Source organism: Nanorana parkeri, unplaced genomic scaffold (genome assembly GCF_000935625.1).
Source record: "Nanorana parkeri isolate BGI_ZX_2015 unplaced genomic scaffold, ASM93562v1 scaffold38, whole genome shotgun sequence".
NCBI classification, from domain to species: Eukaryota; Metazoa; Chordata; class Amphibia; order Anura; family Dicroglossidae; genus Nanorana; species Nanorana parkeri.
In genome coordinates, this window is record NW_017306306.1 from 589,432 (window position 1) to 605,878 (window position 16,447).

Below are 16,447 nucleotides of genomic sequence, written 5' to 3' on the forward strand. Positions count from 1 at the left end.
ATGCAACAAGTTATCTATAAAGTAACCAATCAGCAGTCATCTTTGACTGATCTGCTGCAGGCTAATTACAGATATTTGTCTTGGGTGGTGCTTTTTTGTGTTGCTGTATTGGGATTTTAATATTAACCCATATATTTCATATTGATATTAATCAGCATACACACCATACATAGATAATGAGCTGCATGAAATAAACATCATGTGAAACATTTAGCTTTGTACGTCGAGGTAGCTACAGTTCATGTAGGACATTAAGGCTTTGTAGATGGAGGTAACTAGAGTTCATGTAGAACATTTAGGCCTTATAGGTTGAGGTAACAAGGGGTCAATGACAGAAAGTCATAAACATGTTTTCTGACTGTGGCTTAAAGGACAATAGGTTCAATGCTAAGACAGCTGTCCTTGATGTCAGGGAGTCTTATCAAGACAAGGCCCAGCTAATGTTCTTGGCACAATAGGAATACAGGGTGTCATCAATATCTTATTTTTGGAGATAAGTCATAACACATATGGTTCTCTTGTTCAAATCTCTATAAAAAGGGGCCTGCGAGCCCATATTATTTGAACGGGCCTGATCGCCCAGCCGAATAAACCTACTTCTTGAACATCTGCCTGGCATCAGTCCTGTGTATATTCTCCTTCATTATGATGAAAGTTTTCCCAAATAAAAGGACAAAGCATTGTTTTCGAGAACTTTTGCTTAAAGCTGAAAACCAGGCAGATCTAAAAGACCCAAATTAATGCAGCTCTCTATTTATGAATACATCATTGATTAACTGTTACACTGCCAGAGCTAGTTTTCTTTAGTTTACACACATGCTAAAATACTTATTCAGCATTCATCAGTTTTGATATGCAACTGAATTGGTGATGTCCGTGTGAAAGGAGCGTTAAGAAGCCTGAAGTGAGTCTGTAAATGTAACACAGCTGTGAGTTTGTTTAAATTCCAATCCTGCTGTGCTGTAATAGTTACAGCAGCGGCATCCAAAGGGTTAATGCAAGCCGTGCCCACTGTACAGCAGAGTTCATCCTGGAAGAGGAAGAAACAGCACAATGATTCAATCAGTTGTGCCGCTGTTTATATATACACTGAGTGGCCAGATTATTATGACCACCTGACGTTTGTAGGCAAATTAGCTATAATTTTGCGCTGAAGTTGCTAGAGGGCCAGACCATTATAAATAGGGAAGCAGGCTGTTTACCACGACAGTAGAAGTGATTTTTTTCTGAAGATATGGGTAAACAACGCGATTTAACAGCCTCTGAACGTGGGATGATTGTTGGTGCTCAGAGCCATGGAGCGAGTATCAGCAAAACAGCAGAATTCGTTAAATGTTCAAGAGCAGCTGTTGTTAAAGTGTTTAAAGACTGGACTGCCAGCTGAAAATCTGGGTCTGAACGTGCGAATTGTGGCCGTCAGCGACTAGTCAATGTTAGGGCAGAACAGAGAGTGGCAAGACTGGTACAAGACAACAGAAGGGCAACAGTGCAGTGTCAGTTTCCTTGCATCACCTTTCAACATCTCGTGGAGTCACGAGGTGGATCAACTAAGTCATCTCGTGGAGTTATCTCGTGGCCCAACGAAGTACTGATGGGGTGGTCATAATAATCTGGCCACTCAGTGTATACTCTACAAAATGTGTTGCAGTACTCATGTGCTAAAAAGGAACCTGCTGGTAGGTGCATAGAGCAGAGTGACAAGCTCATTAGTCTGTAACTTCTCCTTTCACTGTCAAGTCACAGGCTTGGGAAGCGACAAGAACTGTGGTACTGATCTGCATTAGAGAAATCAGTTCTCCTTCCTTGCCATACAAAGCAGTGATGCATGTGTACATTTTTGGACTGGATGGACAGAATAACAAATCCTTTGTAAATCAGGTCTCCTTGTAGGTTTTTCATGCGTACATTTAACTGTTTGCCTGGAGTTCAGCTTTAAAGCCAAACCGAAGCAAGATCACGGAAGAAACAAGTAAAACAGTGGAGATATGTATGTATGTTAGCTTTTCCTGCCATGATTCCCAACCTGGGAATATTGGGTTTCCCACCTTTAGGTCTCCCAACTCCTCCTGTTACATTCTCCACACTGTAAAATACATAAAACATCCAGCAGGGATGCTGAGAGCTCCTCATAATGGGCACAGCCAGTTTGCTGACCCAACAGAGAGCAGGGCTCTCACCAATAAATTATCAGGTGATTTAAGGCTCCAGCATCTACCAAGAACTGAAATATCAGTATTGGGTGGACTGACACTTTAAAGCTAAACTCTGGACACAGAGAATAGTACACAGACAGGAAGTGGTAGTGAGGATATTAGTGGAGTGAGTGGAGTGTCATCATAACAGTCTGCGGATCAGTCATGTCAGTATCTCTGACCTCCCTACTACCAGGGGCCCCACACTGATCTAAGGATTGTTTCCTATATCTCCCTATGTCTGAACTACACGGAACACCCATGCTATCACCATGCAAGAGCGTTTCAAGGATCAATGTGCATCCTCATAGTACCTGCTCATTACCTTTGATTGACATCGCTTTTCCCCAGCTGCTATGGAAACGGAGTGGAAAGCCACTGCGGCTGCTGATTGCTATCATACTTTCAGCTGTCATGTTGCTGGAAAGAAATCTGCAAAATTTTCAAAAAATAGCCTTGGTTTTTAGGTCACCAGGACATGTTCAAGTTCACTATCACTACCCTGTGTTCCTAGCTCCCCTAGCATCATAGTTTCTAAAGCAGAGCGTTTAAACCATTGGTGCAGTGCATCATGGGAGGTGTATTTCTTCGATTAATTTAAGGTATATGCTTTATTCTTTCAAATACTGGCATCAAATCCTAACGCATGTTCAGCAATAGGATTAATGTTTTTGTATGTGCCGTCTGTGTGTTTACATTAGAGGACTGTCAGGATTCTGCTTTCATAGAAAGTTTTTAAAAAAAGAGCTGTACCTCTGTTGTGAATTTTAAGGATTCATTTTTCTGTAATTCTTATAGCTACATAGGTGAACGAGGGCTTTTTAAGTGATTTTACTTTTACTTGTTAAGAGTATGTAAATATTTTTTCTGCATAGTCTGGACACAGGTTCACATTAGGCTATTTCTAAAACAGATTTGGCAGCTTTACTTTTAAAAGCGATACTTGGGAAGTATGGCATCTGCCAATGCTATTCTGATTGCTGTGACATATTCTATACATCATTGGCTAACTTAGAAAAGTAACAATTGTGATGGAGGCGCCAGTCTGTACCCGCTGTATGTCACTAACATGTGACTATACGCAGTTCCCAACTGAACCAAGCCGTCACAAGGATGTGGCAATGCCACTCCCAGCCTCACCCTGCACAGAAATTTGCCAGCTCGTGGGACCACAATCCCAGACCAGCAGACCGAGAGCGATCATCACTAGGGTTGGTTAACTTTGCAGTTAACCCTTTACACACAGAACAGTAGCTGCCAACATGTATTTTAATGGAAACACGCACCATTCTCAGCAAATGCTGTGAAAATTCAAAAACTTAAACAAAGCCTATGATACTGCTGTCCTTTCAGACTGGAATATGACAGGTTTCACTATACAGTAGCACTCTTCACAGAGACAAGGATACTTTAAATTCTTATTTAGAGCGTAGAGATAAGCTTAACGATTTTTAAGATTGTCCTTTAATAAAAGAAATGGTACAGAAAAAATATACAGAAAAAGATGTTAAAAAAGAAAGACAGAGATAACAAGAGGAAAACAAAAAGGATTACAAATAGGGTACTTAACAGTCTAAGGTTTGTAAGTTCTGACAGAGTCCAATTCAATGCAACAGCAGATAGATCTGAATGGATCTTCTCCAAGTAAGGCTTGCAAAGATTCTTTCTTGATGTTAAAGGAGAACTGTTCTTGAATGTTACATAAGCTTTGGTGTTACGAGCTTATTCTTGTTGTGAGAGCCTCCTTCTTGACAAAACGAGAGCTTCCTGACTGCCATGCACAGTCACTTTTTTGTCAGTCCTGTAGGGGTGCCACAGAACCGGCCCATAAGGCAGGACTGGGGAGGGTGAGCAGGAGGGCAAAGCCTTACAATGTTCTTCTCTGCTCCTCCAAAACTGTCCATTTCATAACTATCAACATAATTTAATATTCTTACTTATTACTGTCTGATAACCCCTAAAGTATTGTGCCTCGTGAAATTAGCTTCAGATCAACCCCAAGTTTGACATGGGTGTGAATTATGACTGGCCTAGGAGGAGTATAGTAACCACATGATTGATATGTGTGGATTTCTCTTGACGAGATGTACTAGCTATTTATAGGGCTGCAACAACTAATCGATTAAATTGATAATTTTCGATAATGAGACTGTTGTCAACGATTCTCATTATCGATTAGTTGATTGCAGGACTGGTTGTTTCATGGGCTTTGTGTCCCTTCTGATCGGTGCTGCTCCCAGCAGGGATGAGAGGGAAAAAAAGACCTCTGCAGCCAGTGCCCAGTGGTTAGGAGAGCTCCATAACCTGATCTCCCTCCAGCCTCAACCCTCTCCCCTGCCGCTGCTCTGCTCTCCGTTCTCCTCACAGCGAGCCGCTGCATGTGGGACACAGACTGCTGCAGTCGGTGCCCGGTGGGGAGGAGATACCGCGTCACTGCCGTTAGCCCCCATTCTGCCCTGTGTCAATGCTGTCAGCCGCCATGCTCCTCCGTGCCACCCGTCCTGTTAGCCACCATGCTCCTCCGTGCCACCCGTCCCGTTAGCCACCATGCTCCTACTCCTCCACCGCTGTGTCCCTCTCTGCCCCCGTGCCCCCACCAGATAGAAGACTTGTAGCCGGCGGTAGAAAGCTGGCAACAAGCCTCCCATTCAGCGGCTGAAAACAATAGCATGCTGCTATTAGCTATTTTAAAATTGCAATAGCAGGCTGGCTATTGCACCCGCCCACTGCCTTCTGTCAATCAGCAGTGGAGGACCTGATAGAGAACTTTCCCTTTCAGGTCCCTTCTATGCTGATTGACAGCAGGCAGTGGGGGTGGGGGTACACTACTCAGCCTGCTTTTGGCTCCTGCGATTTAAAATAACCAATAGCAGGCTGGCTATTGCACCTGCCCACTGCCTCCTGTCAATCAGCAGAGGAAGACCTGTTGGAGAATTTTCCCTTTCAGGTCCCTTCTCTGTTGATTGACAACAGGCAGTGTGGGGGGGTGCAATACACAGCTTGTTATTGGCTGCGATTTAAAATAACCAATAGCAGGCTGAATATTGCTCCCAGCCACTGCATGCTGTATTTACATTCCTCAGGTAATCTATTGAAGTTTTTTTTATCAGACCAATATTCATGGCTAACTCTAAACTAATGACCCAGCTTTTATATTTTTATTAAAAGTTTGGTTATTTTATTATATTGGTTTGGAGTTTTTCAATGCAGATTATTTTAAATATATAAGACTGATATCAAGTATAATACAAAAAATTATTTACATTTTTTTTGAAAAGGTGGGAAAAAAGTAATTTTTGGTTGCGGCCTGATAAATTCTGCTGCGGGATGTGCACTGTGGTAACATTAATTTCAATGGCACCCCAAACACGCCTCCTACCTGCAGTGCAATCACCCGCACTGGAACACGCGGTTCCACAATGCTGTGCATTCCATTGCTGTGCGATTGCAAAAATTGTGCTTGCAGTTTTATTCTGAAGTAAACCTTATGTTTGGAACACTGCATTCGTGTATTTTATTTTAAATAAAAGATGGCATTTTTTTATCCGATTAATCAATTAATCGAAAACATAATTGACCAACTAATCGATTATGAAAATATTCGTTAGTTGCAGCCCTAGCTATTTATGCAATTCAATTTACACTATCATTCTCCGGTTCTGAGTTATGGAAATTAGGTGGTGTTGGGACTCACATTTCATGACCGAAGTTGAACTAAAGGTCAGTTAGTTCGTTATCAAACCAGGCAATCTCTAGCTGAGGTTGTCAATTGCTGGCTGTTGACTTTTCATTAAGGGTGCCATAAAAAGGTTATGAGGGTATGCCTGGTACATCACTTAAATAATTAGGGCTAAGGAGTATGAATATCACAGGCCCAGATTAGCAGATATCTGCTTACTTTGGATGTTGAGATGGCTTAACAGGCTTAACAAAATTTAATCCATCAGTGTCAGGGCAGCCTACGAATTTGAACTAAGAGTTTCAGCAAAATATGGTGAAAATGGAGTGTTCAAAATAATATCCAGGTGCTACAACCTCATTACCGTCACAACAACAATTTAAACAAATCTGTGCTTCCCTTATTTCCCTTATTTTCCTAATCACCAAAAACAGTTGACCCCTATGGCATAGAAGGTCAAATTCACATGTAATATTACAAGTTCAGGAACGGACTAAACAGGCAAAAGGCCTCATATAGATTAATAAGCTCAATTTATTAAAAACTAGGTTTTAATAAACTTGAGCTTATTATGCTATGAGGAGCCTTTTGTTTGCTTACTGTAAGGTAATGTGTGACCGCAATTGCAGTGGCAGCCAAGATTCACAGAAGTGGTTTGGAGCTTGAAGCCAGCCCATTCCTGGATGGGCAACACATGCATGTTTGACCTTTCTATGGATATAGGGCCAACAATTTTTGGTGGGTTTTCCATCTGAGAGATGGTGGTGGTGGCAGTCACACTGAAGATTTCATTTGTTGCTGAAGAGGTGGTGCGAATTTTAATGAATTTGGGGTAGAATTTGAACTTTTTTTTAATTGTAGTTCAGTTTGGATCTACAAAGTTTGGAGTTTGCTCTTAAGTATCTTTTTAAACTTTTTTACAATTATAAATTCTGGAATCTCACATACACATAGTTACAAAGAAGAGCAATTAAAGTGACATTAAAGTCACAAATTGTTTCCTCCTCTTCATGCTGCTTTAAGAACTTACCTTAAATGATGTCTCTTGATCCGATCAACTTCTGCCTTCCTCTTGTATTCAGCAGTCCCTCCAGCGCTGATGCTGGTCCCTGATCCAGCGCAGACTTCTTGGGTCCCGCGGTGTCTATCCGATGTGCACGCTCCCGGGTGCGTGCAATCACCTCCTCTGTGTCTCTTCTCTTCTCCCCACCGAAGATCTGTACTGCGCATGCGCCCGCCCCGTCATCCTGCACGGCTGCTCGAGAAGCTTCAGATCTTCAGATGGGAGTGAGCGGTGGAGACACAGGTAAGTTTTTACCTTTTTGGTAACTTTTTTATTTTTTTAAATCTGTTTGCATATGTCTACTGCTTGCTAGCAGTAGATATACGCAAAAACAGAGAGTTTAATTCTACTTTGAATACAACCATTAATAAAATACAACTATTTTTTCTTGACACATTTGAGTAGTATAGAGTAAACTGCTAAATACTGAGTGGGTTTTTGTCATAATGTGCAAACCCTTATAGAACACTTACCTTACAAGTGTGCCCTTCTCCAACGTAGTGCAATGCATTCTATGTCCTCTGCTGCCGCCATCTCCACATTTGCTACCTCTGGGTTCCCAGTCATCCTGTTCATTCATTGGGTGGCCCCTGATTATGCAACTCCTGCACATGTGAACAGGATATACATCCTCCCCGGCACCTGGCCCATTCACAGCAACTTGAAGTACTGTGAATGGTCTGAGTGTGTACAATACATGGCACATACAATGTACAAAGAAGATAAAAAATTGCCAGGGGAAAGAGAAAGGCGTTTTTTGGCAGACAAGACTTTGCATTTGTCTTCTAACTAAAATCCTGACCCCCCAGCAATTTTTGTTTTTTTATTTTTATATCCACTTTAAAGGGCGACGCTATAAACATATGCACAAGATTAGTGCTTAGCAGTATTATTATTATAATTAACTTAGAGATAATTCCAGGAACACTTCTGAATCTTGAGTGACTTCTTAAAAATGAGAGTCCTTTTAAAATGTTCATATACCTTTGATCAAAGACTTGAAGGAAAACAGGCTTCACTTCCAGAGGTCCAGAAAGTTGATTATTTGATCCTTTTAGATAATAGCAAAAAAACTTTCCTATCTCTATTTAGTCTACAGGCAAGCGGTTTGAATTTTTGTTTGAATTTACATACCTATTTCAACCTTTAATTCTGTGATTTGAACCCTTTCCCTAACTTTAGGTACTGTAAAGAATTTTCCATTATTACAAACCACTAGATATTTCACAAGGGAAATCCATGACATTTTGAAGATGTCTTTTCCAGTCAGGGGTCAAGGGTTAAGTGCTCATTTTAGTCTAACATAAAAAAATATATACCCACCCAATCCTCGGCCTCGGCAGTGAACACTTACCTCTCTTCCCCTCCACTCCGGCTATGGAATGTTCCTTGGTATCCTCATGTCCAATGCAAGTGAAGGCACGTAATGATGTCACACGTCCTTAGACCACCAGAGCCTGAGGGAGAAGAGGCTGCGAATTTCTAGCAGCCAGGCGGGACTGAGGATCTGGTGAGTAAAATGTTGTGTTTTAGACCAAAACGTAGTTAACCCTTGCAATGCAGGGGTAGCCCCACTTCAAGGGTTAATGTTTAATATGCTAGGAGTTCTTCTTTAAAGCTTTCTGCTAAGGTTGATCATACCTATGAAAATTAGCGTTGCTTGCATCTGACAGTCCCTCCCACCCCATTTGAGAGAAGGGGAGCCATTAAATCCTAGCACCTAGGTCTCTAAACTCCCTTTTTAGGACACTCCAGTTTGCTTGATATTGCTTGATAACCGAAATTCTATTACTGTCCATATTCTAGGGGTCCGTTTGCTGATTAGAGTTTTTTTTTTTCCACATTTCTTCTCTTGTCTGATAGAGCAGAGGACTGCTTGGGTATTTCTCTCTGAAAATTCTCAGGCTAATAATTTTTCAAACTGATAATTGATTGTAGTCCTAACAGGTAAGGTCCTGTAATAGTATAGTATAGTCATATAACCAGAGGCAGCAGTCCCACACAGGAGTTCATTGAGCAAGTTGTCCTATTTAGTTGCAAAGCTCCAGACAAAGTGACTTTGAGCCAGTTGCCCTGTTTTCTGGATAACATTTGCAACTCACTGATCTTACTTGTTCCTCATAATTGCTCTTTAAGGACGGACATGTCATAGCTCTGAAATAATGACGGGTGATGTTCTGTGCTTCCTTTCAGACTGCAGAAGTTGCTCTTGCAAACTTGAAAAATAAGTATGAAAATGAAAAGTCCAGGGTGACGGAAACAATGACAAAGCTGAGGAATGAGCTGAAGGCCCTGAAAGAAGATGCAGCCACCTTCTCTTCGCTCAGAGCCATGTTTGCCACCAGGTGAGAGAGTGCTGACAGAGCACCTAATGAAAAGGGTACCTGGAAACCACAGGTAGAGCAATCAGCCTTATTGTGCTTTGACCAAACTGCTCCCAGTAAAAGGGCCATGTGATTTAAAATCCAGAATCAAAACCTTTTTTTGTTTTGGATAGAACTGAGAAGAGTAAATGCATTTGTCAGGTTTTAATTGCTGACCATTACCTATGACCCTGTTAGGGAGGAGTCACCTCACTTCCTGTTACTGTGAAGGCAAGACAAGAAATGAGGACAGTGCGTATCACCGGGATCGAAAAACAGACAGTTTTATTAACTTGACAAAGGTTTAACCTTTCCCCAATTTACTACAAATTTTGTGTTAATATCTGTGTCCCGGTTGAACAGGAAGTGAAAGTAAAACCTCCCCAATGGAGACATACACTGCAGATTAAAACTGAACAGAGGTGCTATCCGACTCTCCAATCTGTTCAAAATTCCCTGTGTGTGTTCTAAAGTAGCTACCGCTCCAAGCTTGCTTTCGTAATGGACTACAATCTCATGATCAGTTTACTAATTTGTATTGAGATTGTAGTCCATCAGGGAAGTGAGCTTGGAGCGGTGACTACTCTACAACACACACAGGGACCATGGAGAACAAAAGTATCCCCCCTCCAGAAGGAAGGACAGTGTCAGCACCAATTCAGAGATGATTTGAGGATCTACAGCTGAGTGATACACAAATAAGATACATGTTTGTTAATAGTTAAGGTACTTGAATGAATTTTGTAAGATTTAATTCTTGAGTTTAGTGGCACTTTAAGTTCTGCTGTAATTTGGTCTCTGTCCTCTACCTGTAATTGACTCTTCTTAGATCTAATAACTCCTTCAATGCAGTTTATCGGATTCAGCTCTCTGCTGTCTGTAGATTTTCCTGTTTTCTCCTGCAGCCTGTGCCAGCCAAATACTTCTTGGCCAAAAATCAATGCATTTAAATTAGATCACTTCATCTCAGTCAAATTAATGGTCCAACCAACTCTGTGCTGCTGTGCAAACATCTAGAAGTATGGCTGCACAGCTGAACCAGTGTGTGTCTTATACTGTTAATAGAGAAGTATGGGGGCTGCCGCAGCTTCTCTCCTTCTGGGGATGCTGCTTGTCTGGCTACAATGCTAATCAAGAGTCACTGAGCCACAATAAGCATGCAGCAAATGAAACTCAGAGCAAAGCTGGTTCTTCAGATTTGTTCTGAATAGGGCCAGCTTGACAGCCAGGTAACTGGCATTTTCAGAAGGTTGATAGTCAGGTTTATAGTAATTCTTGTAAGATCAGAATTGAACACTTTGTCTAAAATAGTATAATGTCATTGAAAAACTATCTGCTTTTAAATTATAGAAGTTTGACAAGCAAATAATAAGGTACTATACATATTAAGGCAAATTAGAGCTATAAATCTGATCACTTCATTAGCTCTAAAGAGATTACAGGAGCACAGAAACTGAGCATTAAAGTAAAACTTCTGCTTTCTAAAGACTCAGGTTCAGTCAAAGTTTTTTTACCAGACGTGTGTCCCTGCTGCAGATTTTTTCAGTGTGGTGAAACATTATCAGCAGGACAAAGAGGGAAATTCTCTCTGGAGAGCGGTTCTAATCCTTTCACGATTCTATCCAAAGCACTTTCACTTTGCCCCAAACCCAGAGTATGCAGCTTTGATTGGGGTTATCCTGACACCCAACCAAAAAGGAAGAAACATATTAAATTCTTAGAGTGAACATGTGCTTTGCCAATGCAACAGGTTCACCTATAGCGAAATTACATTTTCAATGGAGATTAATTTAAAAACTACCTCTTTAAAACTTTATTTCACCTCCATCTCCTGGGTCCTCCGCAGATCTCACTGGTTCCTCTTGCTGAATCCCACATAACCTGCCACCCCAGCAGCAGTGAACCTGTTGAACAGTTCTGTTATGTGTAAAATCTTAACGGGTGCTTGATTGGGGAAGGAAAGTGTGCCAAATGCAGTCCAGGGTCCAAGTAAGGCCAAGGGAGGAGGAGGATGGATGAATTAACTGACTATAAGCTAATAAAACAAGTTAATTCATAGGGGTTTTAGTGTTACCACCAAGAGCCAATATCATTATACCATAAAAACGTAGCTTATTTATCTTCATTAATACCACATAAAAAACACCTATTTGTAGAAGTGGCTAGAACCTCCCACATGTACCATATGCATTGTACAAATACATCAACAAATGCACATAACTTTACATCCAAACCTCAGACTTAAATGTAATACAGATAATCCATAGCTTGTCAGTGCTGTAATGGCAACAGTCCTCAATGCGTTTCGCATAGACAGTTTCTTCAGGAGGAGGGAGGGAATTATGGTCCAACGCAGCTAAAAACCCAACAATGGAAACACTCACATCACATATACATCAGCCTTTGATGAGAACCACAGAAGAGGTCATATGAGCAAGCACAAATCCCCAATGGGTGCCAATATTGCCTGATATAGCTAGTTTACGGGGGTGGAGAATGCCGGGGTCTCCCCATGCAGCCTGGTGGGGTTCTGACTACAAATAAGAAAATATAACAAGTATAGCACTCATCTATTTTAGGGAATTAGTGGTCCCATTGGCAGTCCATATAAGAAATGCTCAGATCCATGGTGTTTGTCCCCTTTTTTTCTATGTCCTTGCAGTCACACAGGGGAAATGATAAATGTCACGTTCTAGCAGTTTCTGTTTTTGCACTGTATATGTCAAAATATGCCTCATTTCTACTCCTGTCATCTGAAAAACACACAGAGAACTCCATCCTGTCGCCTATGTAGTAACAATGTGATCTTGTGATGAATATCTTTTTGCTAGAGCACATCGAAAAGATCATAAATTCCTAAGGGAATGAGATTGCTGGATGAATGACAACCGATGTACTACACAACTGCTCCTAAAATATTAACTGTCCCCAAACAGCCTAACTAATGGTCAATACTATGTCCTATCCTAATCCTATATTGGCACTTTTGGATTGGAACCCCACACATAAATCTGTAGCATATACCTGAACTAGAGTGGCTCATATTAGACGATGAACGATACACCTACAACATACCTTATCCCATCTCAATGCATCCAAACCTGTTTTAGGTCTCCTCTCCTTTCCCCATTCATCCCACATGTTCGTATGTCATTCCCCATCCATACCTCCTTTCCTATCATTCCATTAAGATGCAAACCTACTTTTTGACAAAGAAGGTTTAACGACACCATCTCCTGGTTCTGCGCTGAGTAGCACTATCACTAAACATAGGCCATTTACTGTTGTTATCAAATGTATGCAATGTGTAGTTCTACATACATACCACTATACTACACCGTTTGTAATACTACCGATTGCTTTGTATACTTGCGCCATTGGCACTATGTGACCTGTAAACCGTATTATTTATATGCAATCCTGTCTTATCATATGCAAAAAAACCTTAATAAAGACGTATTGTTACAAAAAAAAAATTTGATCATGTGATGATAATGGATTTGAACTTACATGGATCAATATATGAGATAGAATAAGATGATAGATAGGGATTGGATGTTGCTGATATAATTTGAGGCTAATTGTAATAGATAATTGGTTTTAGTATGAATATAAATAAAACAAAGATTTTTTTATATATGTATAAATTATATATAAATTATGATGTTTTATCGTGGTAACTAAAAAGTCCACTTTAGTTTGTTTGTCTGATGAAACCTTGTCACAAGTACAGAAAATGAGGGATAATGTTACAGACTGTTGGAGGTCACTAAAAATCTGGCACAGGTTCTAATTCTTCCCCTCTTTGTCCAAAGCTAAAAATAAATAAATTCTGAACATACTCTTTAATGTGACCCTGCCAGTTGAAAAAATTATACTTAGCCCATCCAACATAGATGGTAAACACTTACCTTTCCTGTGTCATAAAACTCCACCACTTTGACGATTTCCAGGTATCAGGCACTTCCAGGTGTGTTGAATACCTGCTCCCTGCTTGAGCACTGGGGTTCCGCTCAATGGCTCCTATGTCTTTACAGAATGTAGGAACCAGCAGGAGGCACCATAGCACACAACGTGCCACCACACTACCGTTAGGCAGACTTTGCAGCCTACTTATTTGTCTAACATTTACAATACGATTAGTCGATTTCCATTAGGATTGTGCAAGGAAAACATTAACAATTTTTTCACTTCTCTTGCTTGACAAGGTGTGACGAGTATGTGACACAACTGGACGAGATGCAGAGGCAGCTAGCGGCCGCTGAGGATGAGAAGAAGACCCTAAACTCTCTGTTACGGATGGCAATCCAGCAAAAGCTGGCCCTTACGCAGAGGCTGGAAGACCTGGAATTTGACCACGAGGATGCCTGGCGTTCCAAAGGCAAGGCAGGAAAAAGCAAGATTGGCAGTCCCAAAGTAAGTGCAGAGCCATTTACCAGCTCAACACTTCAATACACCTTGGCGTATAGGTACTTTAACCCGCAGTCAAACAGACTGGGTGCAATTGGCAGGGACAGGAAGAGGTATGAGTCATTCCAACATACTGACCTCGCATGAGATGGCTGTATGCCAAACTGAAGAAACTTTTACCTTTACCTCACACTTCTGTGATTGTCTCACGCTTTGTCTTTACAACAAGGTTCACTTGTCGTGCATGGTCATCCAAGCTTTTGTCTGTTTCTGTAACACATGTGCTGTTTGTTATCTATGAGGAAAAAAAATAAATAAAAATGACCTTAAAATTGGAGTAGAGGTCATTTAAATGTTAAAGAATTCAACATCTATCAGTAGTCAGAAATCCATATATAGGAAATAATTGATGAAGCTCAACTCCAGGTCAGAAAATTCTCAATCCTCAATAGCCACATTGAATATAGCTACATTTTGTGTGCACCAAATGCTTTTGCAAACCCATACAAAACCTTATAGAAGTAGTGTTGGCCTCATTTCTGTTCTGCACATAGCCTGTGCAGACAGCGGAACTGTGGGTGGGACCCAACAGGTCCACCTCCACAGGCTTCCTGCAGAAAAATAAAGGAGGGGCGGATACAAGACCAGCCACTCTAAACAAGGAGAGAGAGCAGCAATAACCGAGACAGAGACAAGGCTCAGGAGGTGTTTAATGCTGGATTACTGTACAGATCTGGAAGCAATACACAAAAGTGCACCAAGAAGTAAGAATACACAAGACTCTTGTACTTAGATAATATGTGTTTAGCCCGGAGTTCAGTTTTAATCACCACTAATTTACAGGGCACATTTAAATCAGTCAGCTGCTATTTTGAAGCTTATAGTCTCATTAGATCATTGGAGCTTTCAGAGAGATCCTATAAAAGCACAGGAAGTAGCACTTATACCTCATACTTATCTGCACCGAGAATCCACTGACGTAAGGATCAGGGCTAACCACTAGACCATTGCGGGTCACAATTAAAATGTAGCACTCGGTTCTATAGGTTATAAGGATGTTTAGGAGCTAATAAAACTGCTAGTGAAAGGTATTTTTAACATGTTTATAACATAAGAAGACACCTTCAGATTCTGTTTCCATACCTATAGTATGCATACCTATGCTGTAGGTACACACTCAATTACTATAACTTCAGTCTATATTTTTGTTTGTATAATGTTTATTTTATATGGTTATATTTTTAATGCATCTGGGAAAGGGTGTGAGCACAATATCACTTATCACTGTATTTAATTATTATATTAGATTCATTTTGTAATATGTACACGTTTATATGACACTTCTGATTGGACAGCTGGAGTGATGCATGTACCCAAAGTATATTTTATAATACTTAGAGTTTATTATGTGTCGCTTTCATCCTGTAAACTTAGAAGATTTATGGTTTGAAGTAAGAATCTATTTTAATGCTAGGTTTTTCTTCCAATTACTTATATGCCAGGTATATATTAATGTGTTTAAAATATCCATTTGTGTAGCTGTTTAGGTTGAAATTAGGTTATGCATGTTTAAAGTGTATGTATAGCGCAGACTAAGGGGTTATTCACCAGGCTGCCAAAGGCAACCTAATGAATAGCCGAACCGAAGTGAAGGGAGCCGAAGCCTCTTCTGCTATTCACTGCAGCTGTGTATGGATATTTTTAGCGGCAAATTGGCTGCATTTGGCCCTATTCACCTACCTTCGGTTCGGCCGAACAGCTTCAGTACTTTCGGCTGTACCGAAGAGAAGAACCTGTTCGCCTCAGCTGATGCAATATCTGGATCAGAAAAAAATCGAAAAAAAAGCATGGGGTCCCCCCTAAAATCCCATACCACACCCTTGATCCGAGCAGTGGCCTGGCAGGGCAGGAAAGGGGGGGACAAGCGAGCGCCCCCCTCCATGCACCATACTAGGCCACATGCTCTCAACATTGGGAGGGTGTTTTCCAGGGGGCGGACCCCCTGGAAAAGCACCTTGTCCCCATGCCGATGAGGACAAGGGCTTCTTCCCCACAACCCTGGCCCGGTGGTTGTGGGGGTCTGCAGGCAGGGGGACTCATCTGCATCTGGGTCCCCCCTTTCACAAAGGGGGACCCAGATGCTGCCCCCCCATTGTGAATGAGTAAGGGGAATTGGTACCCCAACTCATTCACCAAAACGTCCACAAAAAAAGTAATAAAAACACAACACCTTGAAAATTCCTTTAATTGAACGAAAAACAAAAGTCATTTTTTGGCAAGTCCTTTATTTAAAATAAAGAAAAAAAGCTCCAATGATCCAATCTAGAAGTCAATCACATCATTCAGCAATGTAGATCTTTGTTAATCACGCTGAATGACGCCCACCGACTTGCCAAAATCAAAAAAGCCCAGCCACCTGCCGACCCCTCCACTACCACCAAACTCCCGTCGCAAATTGTCAAGTCTGGGCCGAATGTAAACAAATGGGTGGAGCGAGTCATGACACTACAACTCGCTCCGCTCATTCACAAGGGGGGGCTTCTAGGTGCCCCTTAAAAAAGGGAATTGCAGATGACAAAGAACTTCAATACATTAAGCTTTTGCTATCCTAAAAGGACTGGTGTGCTGGTGACGTTTCTACAATTCTGCTGTTGCTTTCGGCACCATCTGCGGTCACTGCGAGCACCCCCCCCCCCCCCCCCCCACAACACGGGCACTTTCGGTAGGAAAAGCACAGGGG

The 16,447-nt window shown here is 41.3% G+C and overlaps 1 protein-coding gene across 1 annotated transcript in view; it reads left to right on the forward strand.

The window, feature by feature from the left end:
• BICD1 (BICD cargo adaptor 1) overlaps positions 1–16,447 on the forward strand; it is a 147,540-nt gene that overhangs the window by 105,626 nt on the left and 25,467 nt on the right. The window contains exons 6-7 of the mRNA XM_018570381.1: positions 9,128–9,279; positions 13,506–13,713. Coding sequence (XP_018425883.1) covers positions 9,128–9,279; positions 13,506–13,713 — 360 coding nt within the window. The remainder of the gene's footprint in view (positions 1–9,127; positions 9,280–13,505; positions 13,714–16,447) is intronic.